General features: G+C 46.1%; 2 protein-coding genes across 3 annotated transcripts in view; one reads left to right on the top strand and one right to left on the bottom strand.

Annotated features, from left to right (window-relative positions):
- Positions 1–1,018, top strand: part of STAB2 (stabilin 2) — a 134,035-nt gene extending 133,017 nt beyond the window's left edge. For both annotated transcript variants that reach the window (XM_074375158.1, XM_074375157.1), the window contains one exon: positions 515–1,018. In XM_074375158.1, the coding sequence (XP_074231259.1) occupies positions 515–565 (51 nt within the window). In that variant the 3' untranslated portion in view covers positions 566–1,018. The remainder of the gene's footprint in view (positions 1–514) is intronic.
- Positions 1,019–2,858: 1,840 nt separating this feature from the next.
- The window catches only part of NT5DC3 (5'-nucleotidase domain containing 3), a 55,918-nt gene continuing 39,278 nt past the window's right edge, over positions 2,859–19,498 (bottom strand). Inside the window, exons 10-14 of the mRNA XM_010970440.3 lie at positions 18,770–18,851; positions 17,613–17,699; positions 13,026–13,166; positions 9,188–9,252; positions 2,859–7,340 (exon numbers count right to left, since the gene is read on the bottom strand). Of these exons, the coding sequence (XP_010968742.2) occupies positions 7,088–7,340; positions 9,188–9,252; positions 13,026–13,166; positions 17,613–17,699; positions 18,770–18,851 (628 nt within the window). The 3' untranslated portion in view covers positions 2,859–7,087. The remainder of the gene's footprint in view (positions 7,341–9,187; positions 9,253–13,025; positions 13,167–17,612; positions 17,700–18,769; positions 18,852–19,498) is intronic.

The following is a 19,498-nucleotide window of genomic DNA, read 5'->3' as shown; positions in this document are numbered from 1 at the left end:
ACATGTACGTGGGAGTCTTCACGAGAGAACACAGACCCCAAGAGGTGACCAGAGCAGGAAGCTTTTGTACCTTTTAGACAATAAATTTAAGAATTGACAAGCGAAAGAGGTTTGGGCCTAGGGGTACTGACTAGTGAAGAAATAACTAGGAAGATAACAGTTAGTTAACAAGGTTGGTACAGATTTCCTGGCCCCCGAACTCCCCACCTCTGGTGCTAAGTGTCCTCTTTCCTCCTGGTACAGGGAGGGCACCTTGCCCGTAGGAATGTTATTACCTGTTTTAGGGAGGAAGGGCAAGGGGGCAGCGTGGGTCAGAGTGACCTTCCTGCTTCTGCCATTTTTTAAAAATTCCTTCAGCTGAAGATATTTAATGCACCAAGGTGTCATATTTGAGGGTAGCGCATCCAAACTCCACCAAGGCCTCAGACCAGTAGCCAAAAAGAACGCGAATCGTGGCAGGATTCCCAAGCAGAACGTCCTGGCCTCTGCGCATTTCACAGACCTCTCTTTTCAGGACCCTGATGACCAGCCGCTGGGGAGCAGTGACCCCCTTGGGGCGCTGTGAGGCCGGACCTGCCCCCACCCGATGGCACCGCGGCCCTCTGGGCCCCTAGAACCTGAGGGGCTCTCAGCTGTGAATCCTCAGCCCGGCGCCTACTGGGAGCGTAAGATCCTTTAACATTTCACAGTGTGAAACCCTCAAGCCATACCTCACCTTTTGGGTTGATCCTGGAGATTATTTTGTTCCTGTGGGTGAGAGACCGTGTGTTAAGTCCACCCACCAACCAGGAGGTCTGCTCCCCTCTCTGACCCTCTGCTGTCCTTCTTTCAAGTGGCTCTTACCACTTCCCACCCCCCAACTCTAGCGGCCCTGTCTTACTTCCCTGTTAGACTGCAAGCTCCTGAGGGCAAGACCTTCCCTCGTTCGTCTTTGTATCTCTGCACCCAGCACAGGGTCTGGCCCGTGAAATGTGCTCAACTATTGGTTATGGAACAGAAATAAAGTCAGTGGAACAAATTCAGTGTTTTGGGAAACAAAACTACTGTTCACCGCCAGAGGGGTCAAACGTTGACGGTAAGGTCAGCTTACCAGGGCCTTTTCAAATCACCAACATCTGCCTTTTAAGTGCCTCTTTCTTAATTCTGTTTTGTTTGCTTGTCTGTGCATTTAAGACAGGAGAACCACAATGGGACACCACTTCACATCCCCTAGGTTGGTTACCATCAAAGGCAGACAATAGCAAGTACTGGCGAGGATACAGGAAAACCGGAGCCCTACTTCTCTGTGGGTAGGATTGTAAAATGGTGCCACCACAGCATGGCGGGTCTTCTAAAAGCTAGACATACAGCTACCATACGATCCAGAAATTCCACTCCTAGGGATAGACCCGAGAGAAATGAAACAATGTCCAGACAAAAACTTACAGATGTAGGTTCACAGCAGCATTACTCATAACGGCCAAAATGTCAAAACCACTCCAAATGTCCACCACTTACAGATGCATAACCAAAGCGTCTGTCCATACAGTGAAGTATCACTCACCTTACAAGGGACGGAAGGACTGATACCTGCAACATCATGGATGAACCTTGCAAACATGCTCAGTGAAAGCAGCCAGACACAAAAGACCATGTACTGTATGATTCCATTTATATGAAATGTCCAGAATAGGCAAATTCATAGAGACCAAAAGATTAGTGGCTGCCAGGGAGGAACTGGGGAAGGGCAGAATGGAGTTACTGCTAAGAGACACGAGGCTTCTTTTAGGTGATAAAAATGTTCTGGAACTTTACATTGGTGATGTGTAGGGCCAGTTCTCCACTGTGCAGGACTCCCCAAGCAAGGCAGGATGCCCACCACACCCTCAAAAGGCCCGCAGGGGCCTCTGCATCACTGACAGCTGGGCACCCTCCAGCCCGCCCACCACCATTTCCAAACTGTCCCCAGGGGTGCACTGGCCAGGCTTGGGAGTCCCTGCTGCGGACAGAGGAGTGAAAGGCTGAGTGGAGCACATCTCAGCCTCTCCTCTCTGTCACTCTCATGGCCCAAATAACTTTGCTCCACATCATCAGAGTTTCTGCTCCCCCAAGTCCAAAGTTCTAGAAGCCTGAGTCTCATAAGTTTCCTCACCACTCCAGGAAAGGAAGGAAGCCCAGTTTCAGGCAGAAGAACAACTTACCACCTCCGCTCAGATGACGTGCCACGATGGCAGCAATACCAGGTTTCCAGGAAATTGCTCCCCAGAAGGAAGGCGGACAGATTCACTAGAGAGCCCACCCACGCCACCACCGCAGGCACAAAAAGGCGAGCGACTCAGAGGAGGGCCAGCAGGCCACCCGCAGGAGAAGTGAATGAGATGACATTCCTGGCACAGTGAGAGGTCAAGGATTAAGTTTAAACACACACACAATTAAACAGTTAAAATAGCTCTTCAAAATATTCACAGATTTATCCAAAACCCAGCAGTCACTTGACATCAAAACATGCACTCCTAATTCAGTATTATTTTCCCTTCAAACGCTTCCAGTTTCCAACTTACCTGGTAATTTGACTGCAAACAGGTCACTGTCTTCCTCCTTGTTCTCGAAGAAGGAACTGTCTGTGAGGGATGGAAGTTCCAGGTGGGTTACTGGCTGCCCGCCTAAGACCACGTTCACACCAGTTTTCTGTCCGTGGCTTAACTTCACGGTCTTCAAGCTCTGAAAACAGGCGGCAGTGCTTTGCTGGGGGTGTGGGGACGAGGGCAGTGAGGAGTACACCATAAATCTTTTGCTGCCTCCTCTCAGGGATGTGCATTTTGGGGTGCATTAGAATGTGGTATTTTGCCACTAAAGCACATAAACCAGATGACTTAAAATAAACTGGACAATTCAAAATTTTATTTGGCAATAAGTTCAACGTCGTATGACATAAAATCAACAATTAGAATAAATAGCAAATTCACATTCAGAATAAATAGCAAGTCTACCTAATTTGCATTCATTGTGTCTGAAATTAAACGATCTGTCATTCTACTAAATAATTAGAAAACGGTTTCCTAGGAGTTGAAGCCTGCAGTATAGAAAAGTACAGAGCACAGTTGTGGGTCGGGTTCCCCAGAAAGCAAACACAGATATGGAGGTTCTCATGCAGGACGTTTTCAGGGGATTGTTCTTGGGATCAACACCTGGGAAGGGGAGCAGGGGTGAAAAGGGAAGGAAGCCAGGCCGGTGGGGCAGGAGCTGGGCGGCAGTACAGACACGAGGAGGCCCCAGCTGCGCACCTGCCCCCCAGCTCTGGGGCTGGATGGGCCTTTGAGGCTCCAGGAAGGGAGCCGGGCCACACCCTCGCCCGAGGCAGGACTTTTCAGCAAGGGAAGCTCCCACAGAGGATGGGCAGCTGCAGACTGTGAGCCAGCAGTCAGGAGAGTAAGTCCTTGGGTCCTGAAGGGGATCCTGGGCAGCCAAGCCCACCACACACTACAAGCACAATCACAGACTACTGCGATGAGAGGTATATTCAGTGAGTGCCGAGCCTGGCAGCTCAATTACACAACGAGAGTCATGCCATGTGCTGGAAACACAGTACTTTACCACTGGCCACATGAGGAAATATGCCCAGAGAGGAGCTCATGGGGGAATCTGGCACACTTGCCTACGGACCTCCTAGCTGCACCTGACCGTGAGCGGGTTTGTCTGCACGCCTCCAGCAAGGTGACCTTGCCCCTGCCACCAACACATCCATCAGAGCAGGGGCCAGCACACCGTGCACGGCCCAAGGGCCAAATCCAGACTGCAGGTGGTTCTCATAGACCAAGCTGTAATGGAACACAGGCGTGCCCAGTCGTACAGGAAGGGCCACAGAAGAGGCCCACAAAGTAGACAGTATTTATTGTCTGGCCCTTTATAGAAAAAGCTTGTTGGGCCCTGCATTAGAGAAATTTCACTCTTTCTTTTCCTTAACCCATCAGGGTATTAAAAGTTAGCTGAACTTGGGACCAACCTCCCATATGCTAACAGAAAAAAAGGAGGTTGGGAGGAAATTGGTACTAAAGGAAATCAGTATTAAGCAGGCAAATCATAGGCTTCCTAACACTTGAATAGAGCAATCAAGGGACTGTGCCTCTGGCCAAATTTACTCTGAGAGCATATTTGAGACAAGGGCCCCAGAGTGGGTCTTTGGCAGCTCACGAACATTCTGCAGAGTGGAAACCAATTCCAGTATTTACCGCACACACTACTGCTTCAAAGGCCTTTGGGGAGGAAAAGAAAGGGAAAGCGATTTAGTTCACCCAAAGCTAAATTAGCTCGGAGGAAAAATTATTTTTCATTTCTCCTTTGCAGTAATTAAGAGGACCAGTGCATTCAGAGCAACAAGAAATTCGGTCTGAAATGTGCCTGAATCAGAAACAGGTGGTTTATGTTACGTGGCTTCAAGGGAGCTGAAGAGAATTTTAAAAAGGAAAAAGAAGGCCATATACGTTAGGAGGAAAGTGGGAGCTGTAAGCCAAACTCCTAAAATATTTTAAAAGCCAGATTTTATCTACAGAAGCAACTCTGGAAAAACCAGCTGTGCAGGTCCCCTCCAGAACAACCTGCTACAGGTACGGTGAGCCTCGCTCAACCGTCACACCTGGCAGGGACTGCCCCGGACCATGAATTTTTGTTCACGTCATTCTGAGAAAATCTGTCTAATGGATGCTAAAAAGAGAAAATACTTTTCAGAGTGCAAACTAATTTTATTCTGTGCACTTCCCAAATCGATGTTTTACATGGTAGAGAATAGACTCCCTTCCTCTGTAACCAATACACATTCATCAGCTTGCACCCCAGGGAACGCACCAGAAAGAACAAAACACAGTGCAGCCTGCTGAATCCCAGCCGAGTCATGACAGTGGCAAGTTAAAATCGATCCCAACTGAGCATAGACAAGGAGCAGGCCTGTCCTTCCTACAGAGACGGCTGCCCAGATCTGTGCGCCCGCCCCGGCATGGGCTTGCAGCCCGCCAGGCGTACGCTCGGTGGGCTCTGCTCAGACAGAGGCCACGTGCTGCTGCCCGGCAGATCTCAACACCGCCATGTTCAACAGCCTAGAGACTGAAACCTTAATTGGTAGTAAATCATAAAATTCACTTTTCATACCCAGAAAATGTATTTCTTCCCCTAGGCTTGGGTCACCTAACCTAGACATACATAAAAGCGGGTTTTAAAAATAGTTGTACTTCATTCTGGAGTAAACAAAACACTCTATAACTGGCACATAAGAGCCATCCAATGAATACTTGATGAGATAAAAACTAAGACAAAGTTTTAAAATAACACTTAACTTCCTTACTCAGCTTCTCAAAAGCAGAAACTATCAGCCAAAGGTACCAGCACATCCTTGGAGAACCCCAACACCAAGCGGTTCTGGGCATCTACCTGTACCCCTTCAATGCCAGCCTCCAACACTCTGATGCTCAGAAGTCCCAGGTACTGACAAACAGCGAACCAAATGCCTACTGCATTCCGAGAAAGGAATGGACTAACTGTGTTTATAATAAAATTTAGAAGAAAAAAAGGGGCTAATTGGGCCTAGGAGGTCTAGAGTCCCCTTCACTATTTTAAACATATTGAAAACATCACAAGTACACGCCAATTACAACAGGCAGCATGAGAGCATGCTACAGAACCCATCTAATTTCTGCATCCAGGCAGGTAGCCTGGGAAGGCCAAGCCAGCATCTCATCAACAACTGGCTCCCATACATGAAAAAATTAAAAATACTGAATAAGCAAGTACTCTCTCCACAAGCCCCTCCTGTCCCAGCATCCCTTCGGTTTAAGGATGCATGTCACTTGCCTTGTTCTCGGAAAGAAATGAGAACACTCAGTAGCTAGGTCATTGCCAGCTGTTTCTCTTAGCTTCAATGGTCTTGATCCTCTCCCACATTAAACACAGACACCTAAAGAAAACCACCCAAACTCCCAAAACAGCCACACAAACGTGGCAGGAAAGCAGTCTAAGGGGAGGAGGGGGTGGGAGATGGTAAGCAGTGAGGCCACCTCCCTCCCCTCCTGCTGGATTCAAGCCCCTTTCCTTGGCTGACCAGTCAGGACAGAGACAGGCACCTGCTCACTGCCCTCCAGACAAGGAGGGTTTCTGGAAATGCACACGTTCGCGACAAGACACACACCTGGTGGGGGTCACGGCATGGCGCCTCTGTACAAGGACATTTTCTGGTTTCATTTTTCTCCAGTAAGCACATTCAACCAACACTTGGGGGAGTGAGGGTTCAGGTGTAACGGGCGCCTGGGAGATCCACTGCAGATGCACTGGCTATTCTCACCTGTTTGTTTCTCGCTGCCTTATTCAACCAACCTGTTCTGTTGTCTGGAAATTTAACCAGAAGCTCTTTTCTCCTCACCCTTCTCTTCTGGGAAAATGAAAGACTGCTCGTCACTTGGGGCACCATTTGTCCCTCCCCTGCACAGGGCAGGACACAGGAAACGGGTGCGGAGGACAACCAAAGCCAAGGACTTGCGACTTCTCTCATTCTTTCTCACATCAGGCTTCCGGGGAGGCCAAGTCTGCTTTCAGGTGACGCACCAGAGCACTGAAGCCGTGGAACCAAGCGATTCAGGGAGCGGCTGCTGTCCAGGGCCCGTCCCTGCCGCTGACTGCCGTGTGTGCCACCGCGGGGCTCACGGATACCCAGCATTCTGCCAGCAGTTCACCCCGGCACCACCTGTGAACGTCCAGTGCATTCTTGGTGCAAGAGTCAAGAGGAGTTTCACAACATCACCTGCTGGAATACAGAGGGGGCATGGAGAAGCCCCGCTCCCAGGAAGGCTGGCATGGGCTACAGGACCTCGGTAAACAAGGCCGATCTCCGAGGGTCAACAGGAAGCAGCTGCCGTCCCCACGTGTCCAGGAGGGCAGCCGCAAGAGCTACGCGCTTCCGTCTTCACGAGTGGGGGTACTGTCCATAATGTATAAAAGAAACATCACAAGGCATACCTTATGGTTTCTGAGAGGGACACTCACTCAGATCCACGCCAAGTCTTCCCAGTGTAGGGCCATTGCTGGTTCCAGCCTTGTTTCTTTCTGGGCCGGGGCGGGCCCCTGGCTACTTAGCCTGGGCCTCCTGTAGGAGGGGGAGCCTGGAGAAGGGGGGCTGGGCGGCCCAGGCGGGGAGCTCATGCTGCAGCGGGGTCCTCCGGGGGTAGAACGTGTGGCTGACGTCATAGTTGAGGAGGCAGCTCAGGGACGCCATGTAGATGTCAGCAAATCGTGACAGGCGTCTCAGGAAGTACGTCGGGTTCTGGTCTGTGCGGAACAAGCTTCCAAACTGGGCATTGAAGAAGCCTTTGGTCATTTCTCTGAAGCAGCAAAAGAAGCAACAGAGGATGATTCCAAAAAGGTCTGTCTTTTAAGTTACTGAAATCCACATCGCCGTTTCTTATTTATAGGACTCAAATTAGCCTAGAGCAGCCCCGACTTCTAATTGGGAAAACCAGTCTGTCTGTCCATCCATCAAAACAACTCTGACCACATTCCCCACACAGGCCAGCTGGAGACGGCACTGCTGGAGGCTCCCCTAAATGTGCAACCCCACCATTTCCCAAACACAAAGGGTGCGGGAGCTTCTGAAGGTCCACAGACATGCAGAATGTTCTCAGAGTCTCCAAACGCCCCTTGTCTGCAGAATGGGATCAAGGCCCCGTTTTTATGAGGTTATAGAGAGAAGTAAGAGAAATTAAAAAGCATATTGCAAACTTGAAAGTACTTTATGTCTAAGAGATTAAGGCATAGTTTATAGAGATGAAAATACATCTCCACCATCCATTACAGGGCTTCAAACGCCTCCTCAGAGCTTGGGTTACAGGCAGATACCTGTAATCTTGCAAGGCTGTTCACTCCACCCCAGGCTCTAAGGCCCTCAATACCCGCCTCTGTGCATAAATCCACACCCCATCACACATTCACAGGATATGCACACCATCCAGTCTGGTAGCTGGGACCCCTACACAGAGACCGTTCCAGCAGAATGGATAAACACCATTTGACTGTTAGTAAATCAGTTATAAACACAGCAGAAAACATAATCTTTTATACAAATGTGTGATAAAAGCTACTAGTCTGTCTTCATAAGGTGACAGATGCTACAAGTAGAAGAAAATTAAAAGACCTCAATTAAGTCTGCAGGTGGAGCAACATAAATGGCTTTTAAACTTTTACTGAAAAATCTCATTGAGATGTGAGGTTGTTAGAGATTTGAATTCAAAACAAAATCTCTGACAGGTGAAATAAATCCATTCTCTAATAGTGTGAGGTCCCTGGAGTGTAGGGCTCAGATTTGGCCTTCAGCGGGGAGGGGCCCAGAGTCTAACAGATCATATGCCCATCACCCTCTCACCAATATTTTTATACCCACATGAGAGCAACAACCATGTCAGAATAAGCTCCCAAGAGACACACTGAGAGGGAGAGGGAGGACTGATTCAATACAGCAGAGGCTTCCGCAGCCCCGGGGGATGGACTCTGCTCCCTCTGCACGCACATCGCCCACGTCAGGTGGCCATCTTCTGCTTAGAGGCCAGAACCCAGGCAGTCAGCGCTACTTCCAGACCTTAACACAGCTGCGCCCGTGGCGGGGGAGGGAGGGGACACGGCAGCCACAAGAGCAGAAACAGTCACGTCCACAGTGTCCACAGACACAGCATCCTCTGAGGGATGCACGCCTGTCCACGCGGCCTCTGATGAATAACCGTTCCCTCAGATGCACACCCACTGAACTCCCCTGACAGCAGAAGGGCTTTCTGCGCCAATAAACACAGTGATGCTGATGCACACACGCTCCTGAAACAGCCGTGGCTACAAATAAGCACCGGGGTGGTAGGAGCCCCAAGAGTTCACTGTGGTTCAGAGCTGCCTCCAGTGCTGCCCGCATTACCAACAACTGGGCCACCAGCCACCCAAACGGGAAAGTTAAGTGGCCTGGGAGGAGGGAAGGGAGAGAGGTGTGAGGGGCTCACCGCTGCCTCGAAGAGATGACATTCATCACTAATGGCAGACGGCTGGGTCTGGGTACTGGGGGTCACAGTGACCCCTGGCAGCTAAAACCGGCTGTTCTGAGTCAGCCTCAGGCAGGCCCTGGGGAAGGTGTGCGGCTGAGTGAGCGCAGCCTGGGGCCCGATTCGTGATATTCGAAACAGGCCACTCTTACCTCATCTCCTTCCTCTCCTTCTTCCACTCCTGCAAAACCAGCTGGGACTCCGCGTCTCTGTGAACCTGCAGGACACAAGCTAGTTATTGAGCCGGTTCTCGTTGTGAATAAACTCACCCGGCCGTGAGAATTTTTTAACGGGCAGCTTTTCTTGGAGGAATTTTAGTCAACCCTGAGACAGACACTTGCATGAAATAAAACATTTTCAAACTTCCCAGCTGCAAACTGCCCTTCATCAAATTAACATGGAATATTATGAAGCTATTAAGTAAGGCCCCTATAAACTCAAGATATTAAAGTGTTATTAAAGGCTGTGTATAATGCATATGTATCCACATAAAATACACATGTATATTGTGTGTGTAATGTATCCATCACATGCATGCAACACCCATATAAACATACTTAATACATTCCTATTATACAAGTAAACATGTATACACATTAAAATGGCAGTTAAGTGGAAACAGCCAGTATAACAGCACACCCACGAACTACAAAAATGTAAAAATATGTGCATGTATTTGGAAACTAACATGGAAATTTTTCTTTAATTTGTGCAAGAGTAGTAGAATTATAATTGGCTTTAATTTTTTTCCCTTAGTATTATATTAACTTTTAAAGTGTTTAAAAGGGAAAACAGTTGTTTTTGTAAAACACAAGAAGGCAGAGCACCTCAACCAGATGGAAAAGCAGAGAATTTTCTGGGTGGGCTGAAATGAGAGCAAAAGGCAAAGAGAAAATGACCACTGCCCAGCCCTAACCAATGGAATCCCTCAAGTCTGTCTCCAAGGCTCTTGTGACTAAACAGGAACTCTGGCCAGAGTCAGAGGTGCACATGACCGCAGGGGACAGGTGGGGCTCCCCGCAATTCGCGGTCACAGGAGCAGCCTCAGATCCTGGAGGAAAATACCAAACAGGCAGACCATCTGCTTCGATGAGGCAGCCAAGGCCCCTCTGTTGATCACATCTGCCCAGATCAAGGGATTGACTGAGTCACCCGCTTAGGGTCTCGGCCACCAGACAAAACCCTGAGCTTGTAACGTGGAGTTCCTGCCCGGCGCCGCTGCCTACCCCACCAGGAAGCAGCCACCACTGCGCGACCCCCGGCTGTGTGTTACCGGAGCACCCGAAGACTGACCGGCCCAGCACTGCTGCGGACGCTGATGTAGGTTCTAGGAACATGTTTCAGTTAACTTCCACACTTTAACAAATTACTCGCTACAGAATTTAGGCTTACAAAGTATGTGACTAGATCAAAGCTCTGTAGGATGCCACAAGGAACTGATTCATATCTGTAGATACACACATACACACAAGCACACACACATATACAAGCACATACACACGCGTATGCACATACACACATACAGCTGTGCACACACACACATACACACATATGCGTATTTATATTCAGCACCTACCATGTGGCAAGCACAGTGCTAGATGCTGAAGACACGAGAGCAGACAGACAGAGGCCCAGGTGAGTGAGGGCAGAGCCAGGGAACCAGACCACGAAAACACGATGTGCTACTGCCCAGAATGCGCTCCAAATGACACTGCTGGCCCCAAAAAGAGCACACCCAACCTCAGGAGACAAATCTCTCTCCTCAGAGAATAGTCTATGTGCTCTAAAAGGGGAGAGTTCTAGGAACATGTGACACAGGATCACTGGAATAATGTAGAGCTTTCCAGGCAAACATGGGGGCAGGAGAATGGGAAGGAAACGGAGAGGACAGTGAGAAATGACACTCATCTGGATATTTTTTAAAGTATCAGCCACCCTCCTCTGTGTCCTAGTGAACCCACCCGGACAGCCTGCCATAAAGTGGCCAAAGCCGAGGCGATACGGCACAGAGGTGGGGGTTCTGGGGCCGGTCGTCCCGGTTTGCGGCCCAGCACCACCCCTTACTATGAGCAAGATGGTTTCTCTCTGTGCCTCAGGCTCTTTGTCTGTAAAATGGGGATGATGCCACTGCCCACTTCAAAGAGTTGTTGTGAGAATGAAACGAACGTAAAGCCCCTGGTGCCTGGACCATAGTAAGCTCTTGTTTCTAAATAGCTTGATTCTGCTGTTCACTAACTTTTCTGGAACAGTTACTTACCTCTCAGCCACAGTTTCCACTCCTATAAAATGGGACAGCAATGTCAATGTCAACTCCCTTATCTTCCTTCCCTAACCACACACCTTACAGAATTAACTCTATAAGTCACAGAAATCTTTCCAGCACTTCTATTCTCTAAAACACACACCCCTTATTCACTGAACTTTTTATACAGGTCAGAGAGAGGAAGACAAAAAAACAAAACACAAACAAAAACCGTCCTCAAAGCTAAAATGCAGTGACATCATCTACACGCAGGTTGCATTTCTGTATCTGACAGCTGCCCACATCACAGAGACCGCACCCAAGGCAAGAGGTCCGGCTACCCTCGAGCTCTTGAAACTGCACAGCCAGGAAACACGTCAGTGCAGCGCTTAACAGCACAGACTTGGGCACCACACAGCCCAGGTTCACGTTCTTGCTTTGTCATTTTATGACCCAGGACACATTACCTAACCTCTTAAATACCCCGTTTCCTTCTTCTAAAGCGGCCTAAGCTACCCACACAGGACAGCCGGGACGATGAGTGAACGATGCGGAGCAAGCACTCAGCACAACGCCCGGCGCGTAACGAGTAACCATCAGTACTGCCGCGACCTATGCACAGACTCGAAACTACATTAACCCAGAACTGATGCCTTTTATTTTTAGACAATTATTTCACCAACAAGCACAGTAAGGGAAACAGAACCAGTCCTCGCCAGAGATGAACCAAAGAGCACTGGAGCCAGAATGCACTGGAAGCAAGGCCTGGGGGACGTGCAGGGCCCCATGTTCTGGAATGTGTGCGCCCTGGAGGAAGGACCTGGCCTGCCACTCCCCACAGCCCTGCCTGAGCTCGCTGCCAGCTGGGCCAGGCAAGACAGCTCCCTGCCCATTTCCAAAGCAGGCTGGAAGGCCGTGGGCAGCAGGCCACGGCCAGAGGCTGCAGGTGTGTCAGCCAAGAGGGCAGCCATCCACGCCCCTTATCCTAAAAGAGTCGGCACGCACACTGAGACGGCCGTGGGCCAGGCCAGCAGAACCAGCGAGATGCCCCATGAGATAGGGGAGAAGGTCCCAGCTGCAACCAGGGGCAGCTGCCACAGGCCAGGAGATCACCACCAGAACAACATTCCTCACTAACTGCCCCCAACAGTCTATACAACTGACAGAAAAAACTGCCACAGAACTCCAGTGAACCAGCAAACTGCAGGTATTATCTTCAAAATCAGATGGAGGCTGTACACGAGGATCTTGACTCTTACCTTGAGACTCTTTCCAGTAAGCTGTGGTGCCCAGCCTGAAGTGTTGATCCCATTTTACAGATGGGGAAACTGAGACCCAGAATGGAGCAGTCCCACAGCAAGTTAAAGGCAGAAGCAGGATTGGACCCAAACACTGACAGAGGTTCTCAAATCCCACTACCCACAGAATCTCCCGATGGGCTTCAGTGGGGAAGTGAGGACACTGCATTTCAACAGACACGGGGACATAAGCAAACACTCGTGCTGACACGGGCCCCACAAAGCTCTTTCTCTAGACGGCTTTGTTGGGGAAGGGGGAGACATTTTTAAAGTTCTCTTCAGGGAAAATGGCAGAACTCTTTCAGGGGCAAAATAACCCCAGTAGTTATTCTACAGGATGACTTATACCTCATAGCTTAGAACCACAATTAAACCACAATTAAAATAACTGTGACCAGTGGACTAATCTCAAGCTTAAAGGAAAAAGTAGGAGAGAAAAAAATCCCAAACCTGCATCTGCTCCAATAACCCGGTCAGGGTTTGCAGCCAGGTCATAGTTTGAACATACTGCTCTGTGTTCATGATTTTGAGCTCAGATCTTAATTCTGGGATAATTGCACCAGTTCGCCAGCCGTGCTTCAGAGTCAAGTCCTGATTGCAAAGATCACAAAAAGTCAACATTAATCTCAACAGAACTTAAACCATTTCACTACCTTTCCCAGATGCAACAGGCATTCATTGGATTACTCTTTAATTGTAATGGTTAGTTATTAACCAAGCTGAATTCAACAAATTACATCTAACTAAAGCCAATTTAGCCCCAGGCTTTGACCATTTCACCCTAAGAAAGTTTCTGTAACAGAAATAACTGCTATGAATCCCAGCCCCTACAGAAACACAGGATCTGGCATCGTTAACCATAGTCTGTAAAACTACATTAGGTCAGGGACAGAAAAAAGCTCAGCTGAGATGTTCCTGAAGGTCTTCACTCAGTTCGTCCACAGAGCGCTGGGGGACACCCACTGCGTGCCAGGCCTTGTGAGTTATGGGGAACCACAGAATCTCAGACTTGGAATGGTCACACAATGTCAACATACATGATCGTGTTTTCATTCCAAACATGGCAATCCCACGATTTGACAATAGGCCAGTATACCCAATATCAGTGATGTCCCAGGAAATCTAAGCTATACAATCATCATACTAAATGGTCATTAATGTTCTCACTTGGCAAACATTTACCAAATATTACAACTTGCCAGGCCCTGGCCAAATACTGAGGATAAAATAGTGAACAAAACTAACAAATCCCTGCTCTCATGGGAAATACAGACAAAAAATAAGCAAGTAAATACACAGTGCAGGTGGTGATAAACACAATGGACAAAAATCCAGCAGAATAAGAGGGAAAGGAGTTACCATTTTATACAGCGTGGTTAGGAAGACCAGGCTGATAAAGAGAGATGGGATTAGAGACCTGAAGGGAAGGAAAGTAAAAGTATGCAAATACATGGGAGGAGAAAAATTTTGGCTGGAAAAACAGCAAGTACAAAGGCCCTGGGGCAGGAACATGCTGGGAGTGGGATGGGTTAAGAAATAGCAAGGCCCAGGGGTTGGGGGGGGCAGAGTAGGAGAGAGGGCAGAGGCAGGAGGTGCCTTCAGAGGGAGGCTGGGGAAAGAGATCAAGCAGAGCCTTGAGGACAGCTGTAAGAAATTAAGCTTTTACTCTGAGGGAGAAAGGGATGTTTTTAAGAAAAGAGATTTTAAGGGTTTTAAGGAGAAGACTGGTATATGGTTTACTATTTTGAAAGTTCACTCTGGCTACTCACCTCAAGCTAGAATCCCGGCTCTGTAAGTCCTAAGAGTGTCTACCTTCTCCAGTGGTTGAATTTCTTTAAACCTTTCAATAGTTCTCTCTGTCCTATAATATATGAAACCCTACACACAGCACACTCTTTTAAATAGTCCCAATGGTGGCAAACTTTTGAAGGTGGACCTTATTTCTGAAAATAAGTACAAAGTCCTCTGGAGCATTCCTAAGACTAAAGTACATGGTAATAAATTAATAATAATAAAACTCATTTTCTCCTTTGCCCCAAACCGGCTCTCAAATCTATTCCAAAGAGGGCACCAAAATGCATTTTGAGAAACAGCAGCAACACTGAATGTAGCAACATTCCTAAGGTCATCCCCTTGAAGGGTAACAATCTTCACTGTCCACATAATTTCTGACAAGTTGATGAATTAGTCTTACCACTTTAAAACAGTGGTTTCCAAACTTTAGCATGGCATCCAACTATATGCTGTCTACAAGACACTTATTTTAGATCTAAGGACACACACAAGCTGAAAGTGAAAAGATTAGAAAAGAAATTCCACGCACAGAGTAACCAAAAGAAAACAGAGGTGGCTATACTGATATCAGACGAAACAGATTTTAGGTCAAAAACTTACAAGACACAAAGAATGACATTATACAATGATAAAGGGGTCAGTTCACCAAAACTATATAACAACTATATGTGCACCGAACAGCAGAGTTCCAAAATATATGAAGCAAACATTAACAGAACTGTAGGGAGAATAGACTGCTCTACGGTAACAGCAGGAGACTTCAATACCCACTTTATATAGTGAATAAAACCACCAGACAGAAGATCAAACGGGAAGTACAGGACTCAAGCAACACTAAAACCCAATCAGACCTAACAGACACAGAGAACTCCACCGAACAAAAGCAGGATACACATTTTTCTCAAGTGCTCACAGAACATTCTCCAGGATAGACTGTATGTTAGGCCACAAAACAAGTCTTAATTTTAAAAGACTAAAATCATACAAAGTATCTTTTCTGATCACTAGGAATGAAACTAGACATCAACAGCTGAAGAAAAAACCGAAAAATTCAGAAACGTGGAACTTAAACACCACATTCTTAAACAACCAGTGGGTCAAAGAAGAAATTAGGAAATACCTTGAGACAAATTAAAGTGCAAACACAACCTACCCAAACTTCTGGGATGCAACAAAAGCAGTGCTAAGAGGGAAATTTATAGGTACACCAACAATAAAAATAGAAGAAAGCTCTCAAATCAAAAACTTAACTTTATACTTCAAAGGATCTAGAAAAAGAGGAATAAACTAAACTGAAAGCTAGCAGGACAAAGGAAATAACAGAGACCAGAGCAGAGATAAATAAAATAGAGAATACAAAAACAACAAAGAAAATCAACAAAACCAACAGTTGGTTCTTCAAAAAGATCAACAAAATTAAGCTTGACTAAGAAAAAAAGAAGACTCAAATTATTAAAATCAGAAATGTAAGTGGTGACACTACCAATTCGACAGAAATAAAAAGGATTACTAAAGAAAAGTACTGTGAACTATTGTATGCTAACAACCTGGATAAAATAGATGAAATGGAAAAATTCTCATGAACACACAACCTACCAAGACTAAATCATGAAGAAACAGAAAATCTGAACAGACCTCTAACTAGTAAGGAGATTGAATCAGCAAGCAAAACCTTTCCATCAATGAAATGCTGAGGACCAGATGGCTTCACCAATGAACTCTACCAAACATATAAAGAAGAATTAACACCAATCCTTCTCAAAGTCTTCCAAAAACTAAAGAAGGAGGAACACTTCCTAACTCATCCTATGAGGCCAGCATTACCTGATATCAAACGTAAGTGTGAAAGACTGCTGAGAAAAGACAGCTCGACCCCACCCCGAGAGCTCCTCAGCAGGTCTGGGGTGAGGCTGACCATTTGCGTTTCCAACTAGTTCCCAGGTGATGCTGATGTCACCGGGACCGCACTTGACGAACTACTGCTTTGTGAGCACTTCTCACAGTGCTAAGACCTGTATGTGCGTGTCACCTCAGGGCCACGTACCCATGTGCCTCAAGGGTGGCACACAGTGAGCCACCCCCTCAGAGCCTGCAGACCACACAGCAAGAGGTCAATGCTTGTGATGTTGCATTGCCTGGCTGGACTCTGGGGGTGCCAACATCCTAAGAGGAGCACTTTATATTCCTACTTTACTACGCACTTTTGTATACATTACCTTATTTCACTCTCCTTACAAACGAGGACATCAGGGCTTGAGGGAGGTGCCCAAGGTCACAGAGATAATGACCAGCAGAGATGGGATGAAAACCTCAGTTTCCTAAGTCTGAGCCCACGATTCCTCCCACTAGGCCTCCAGCCACTGGACAGACAGGATTTTGCGGCGTGTGTGCCAGAGTCCCCTGGGAAGAAGGTCACTAGACACAGGCACTGGGATCGCCCTCTACCTCCACCACCTTTGCAAATTCGGGCTCCGTGGCCCTCAGAGGGGCTCGGGCACGTGTGCTCTGGCCGACAGTCAGCAGAACCAGAGGAACACAGACGTGCACAGATGGGGCAGGTCCTGTGTGCACCAAAATTCTCGGAAATATCAACAGTGGAGTCTGACAGCCAGACACAACCTGACCCCTGTCACTCCCGTGACACTGAGCTTCACTCAGACTTTGCGAGACGTGTCCTGTGCAAGCTTGCTTGGAATCATTTACAAACATAAATTCGTTCCATAAGGAACCAAGTGTGGTTAGAAATGTGACTAACTCAATCTTGCTCCAGTTACAGACTAAATCATAATTCAAGTCCTGAGACACTCGTCATTCCAAGGGGCATGAAAAGCCTTGTTTTCACATAATAGCTATTTCCTGGAAATGCCATTTTGTGCTCTTTCAAAATGACTGGCTGGAAAAACCCTGAATGATGTTTATGAGCTTTTATGGTGCATTTGTATGTTTCTGAAGCTTAATAATAAAAGGAAAAGGAAAGAACATTGGCATTATTTCTTACCATTACTCAAATGGAAAGATTTTTTTTTCTGATAAACTCAGTAAATTGCTAATGTCACCATTTCCAAAAAAGTTTATCTTTTTCATGACTGATCAGTAAAATATGAGACATTAAAAAAAAAAAAGTGGCCCACTCCTTGGCTTTTTTGAAAGCATGAAAATGGTCTTAAACAAAAGATAATTTCCTAATAAGTGGGCCTAACAGTATCTGTCCCCAGTAAAGAAACAGGAAGAGAAGTTCCTCACCGCCAGGTCACTGTATATATGGTCACCAAAATACAAGACTTTAGATCCCCTCCATCCAGTAAGCTTCAAAAATTCATATAAATTGCCCTGCAATAACAGAAAAAATATAGGTATATGATAGTAAGACAGAGACTTGTATAATCCATGGCCCAGAACATCTACTTTTTTAAACTTAAAAAAAAAAAAAAGGTTTTTGCTTTTAATTTCAAATATCAAAATATTAACATAAAAAACACCTTTATGTGAAATATTTCAGACCTTTCTTCTAAGTCAAATGTCCTTTTCAAAAAGAATTCATACTATATATACCTCTTTGTAACTAACTTTTTTTTACATTTAACATTCTGTGACCATGTCAATATTCACCTGCTACCTAAATTTAGCAGCTGAGAACCACCATGATTCATTTTACCAATTCTCTGATGTTGGACACTTACCTGGTTATCTATTTTGTAACTTCATGATAAATATTCTTACAGCAAAGTTTTAGCTACATCTTAATAATTTTGTGAGGCTCACTTCCCAGAAGTGGAGTGGCTGTATCAAAGCTGATCTTTCAAGGCTAAGAAAGAACACTTTGTGCCAAATCCAGAAATGTATCAGTATTAAAAAAAAAATTGTACAGTATTGAATAGTACTGTTTTCTATAATTTTATGTTATAAATATTACACAAATATAACAATTTTTAAAGAATGAGATAAAAAAAACAGTAACTTCAGTAACACAATAATGGTCCGCAATTCAATCATTTACTCAAACAATGAGAGCATTCTATGATACCAAAATATATCAAAACTGAACATAAAACACAACTATCAGGAAATTATTACTAATTTGAATGAAATGCCATGTGATCAAATGCTTCTAAAGAGAAATTTTCAAGGCTTACTACTGGCATCTTAAATTTTGTATCTTATGGAAAAAATGCATTGAATTTTGTTTTTAAAAACTGTTCCATTCTGAGTTAATTCAGACAAAGCCCACTGAAAATACATTGACTTAAGCTTAAATTCCGCCACCAAGCTATAACCAGTCAGTTCCGGCAGAGCACTGAGAACCACGCCTGGCACACAGACAGCCTCAGCCAACGCCAGCTGTTACCATCGTAACTGATCACCGAGCACAGCGACAAAAGGACAGATTGGTCATGAGATACCTGTTTGTAAATCTGGCCTTTCTGCAACTTGTGGATTTTATCCCAGAGTAAGACGCCTTTCTCATTCACCTTTCGGAAAGGTCTACCAACAGAAACAGGAAACATTAAGACATGCAGGAGCTGTGCAGGCTGTGGGCTGTATGAGAAACTACACAGTTACCCCCCAAAAACGGAAAGGAGCATCACAAACCAAAACCAAAACCAAAACCCTGCCACCCGTTCCCTGGCCTCATGCAATACACCCCAAACTGTGGACCCCGCTATACAAAGGAGTTTAGTGAAAAAAGAACTCCAGGGTCAAATAAATTTGGAAAACACTACGCACTATACATGTCCCTCTTTAAAAGTTACTGATGGTTCCAAAAAGCCTGCTTATAAAGAAACTTCCTTTAACCCAGAGTTCCCAAGCTGGTTTGACCATGCACAAAAAAAGCTTATGGAAATAAAGCTTAGTACATTTATCTAGCTTTGCACTTGAAATTCAAGCATTCTAGATATAAACCACATCAGAGAACCGGGCATTTTATTTTACGATGGGGTGTAAGACTAAAGGCCTCGTTTCTCACCCTGGAGGTACTAATCCAAAAAAACAAGGTTTGTTTGTCCTTTTTCATTTTAAGGCAACATTTATTTGGATTGCATTTCTGGTTAGAAAAATACAAACTCACTGCAAAAAATTCTGGAAAATACAGAAAAATAAGATGAAGAAAAGGAAAATCACCCATAATT

Source organism: Camelus bactrianus, chromosome 12 (assembly GCF_048773025.1).
Source record: "Camelus bactrianus isolate YW-2024 breed Bactrian camel chromosome 12, ASM4877302v1, whole genome shotgun sequence".
NCBI classification, from domain to species: domain Eukaryota; kingdom Metazoa; phylum Chordata; class Mammalia; order Artiodactyla; family Camelidae; genus Camelus; species Camelus bactrianus.
This window is presented reverse-complemented; position numbering and strand designations above follow the sequence as displayed.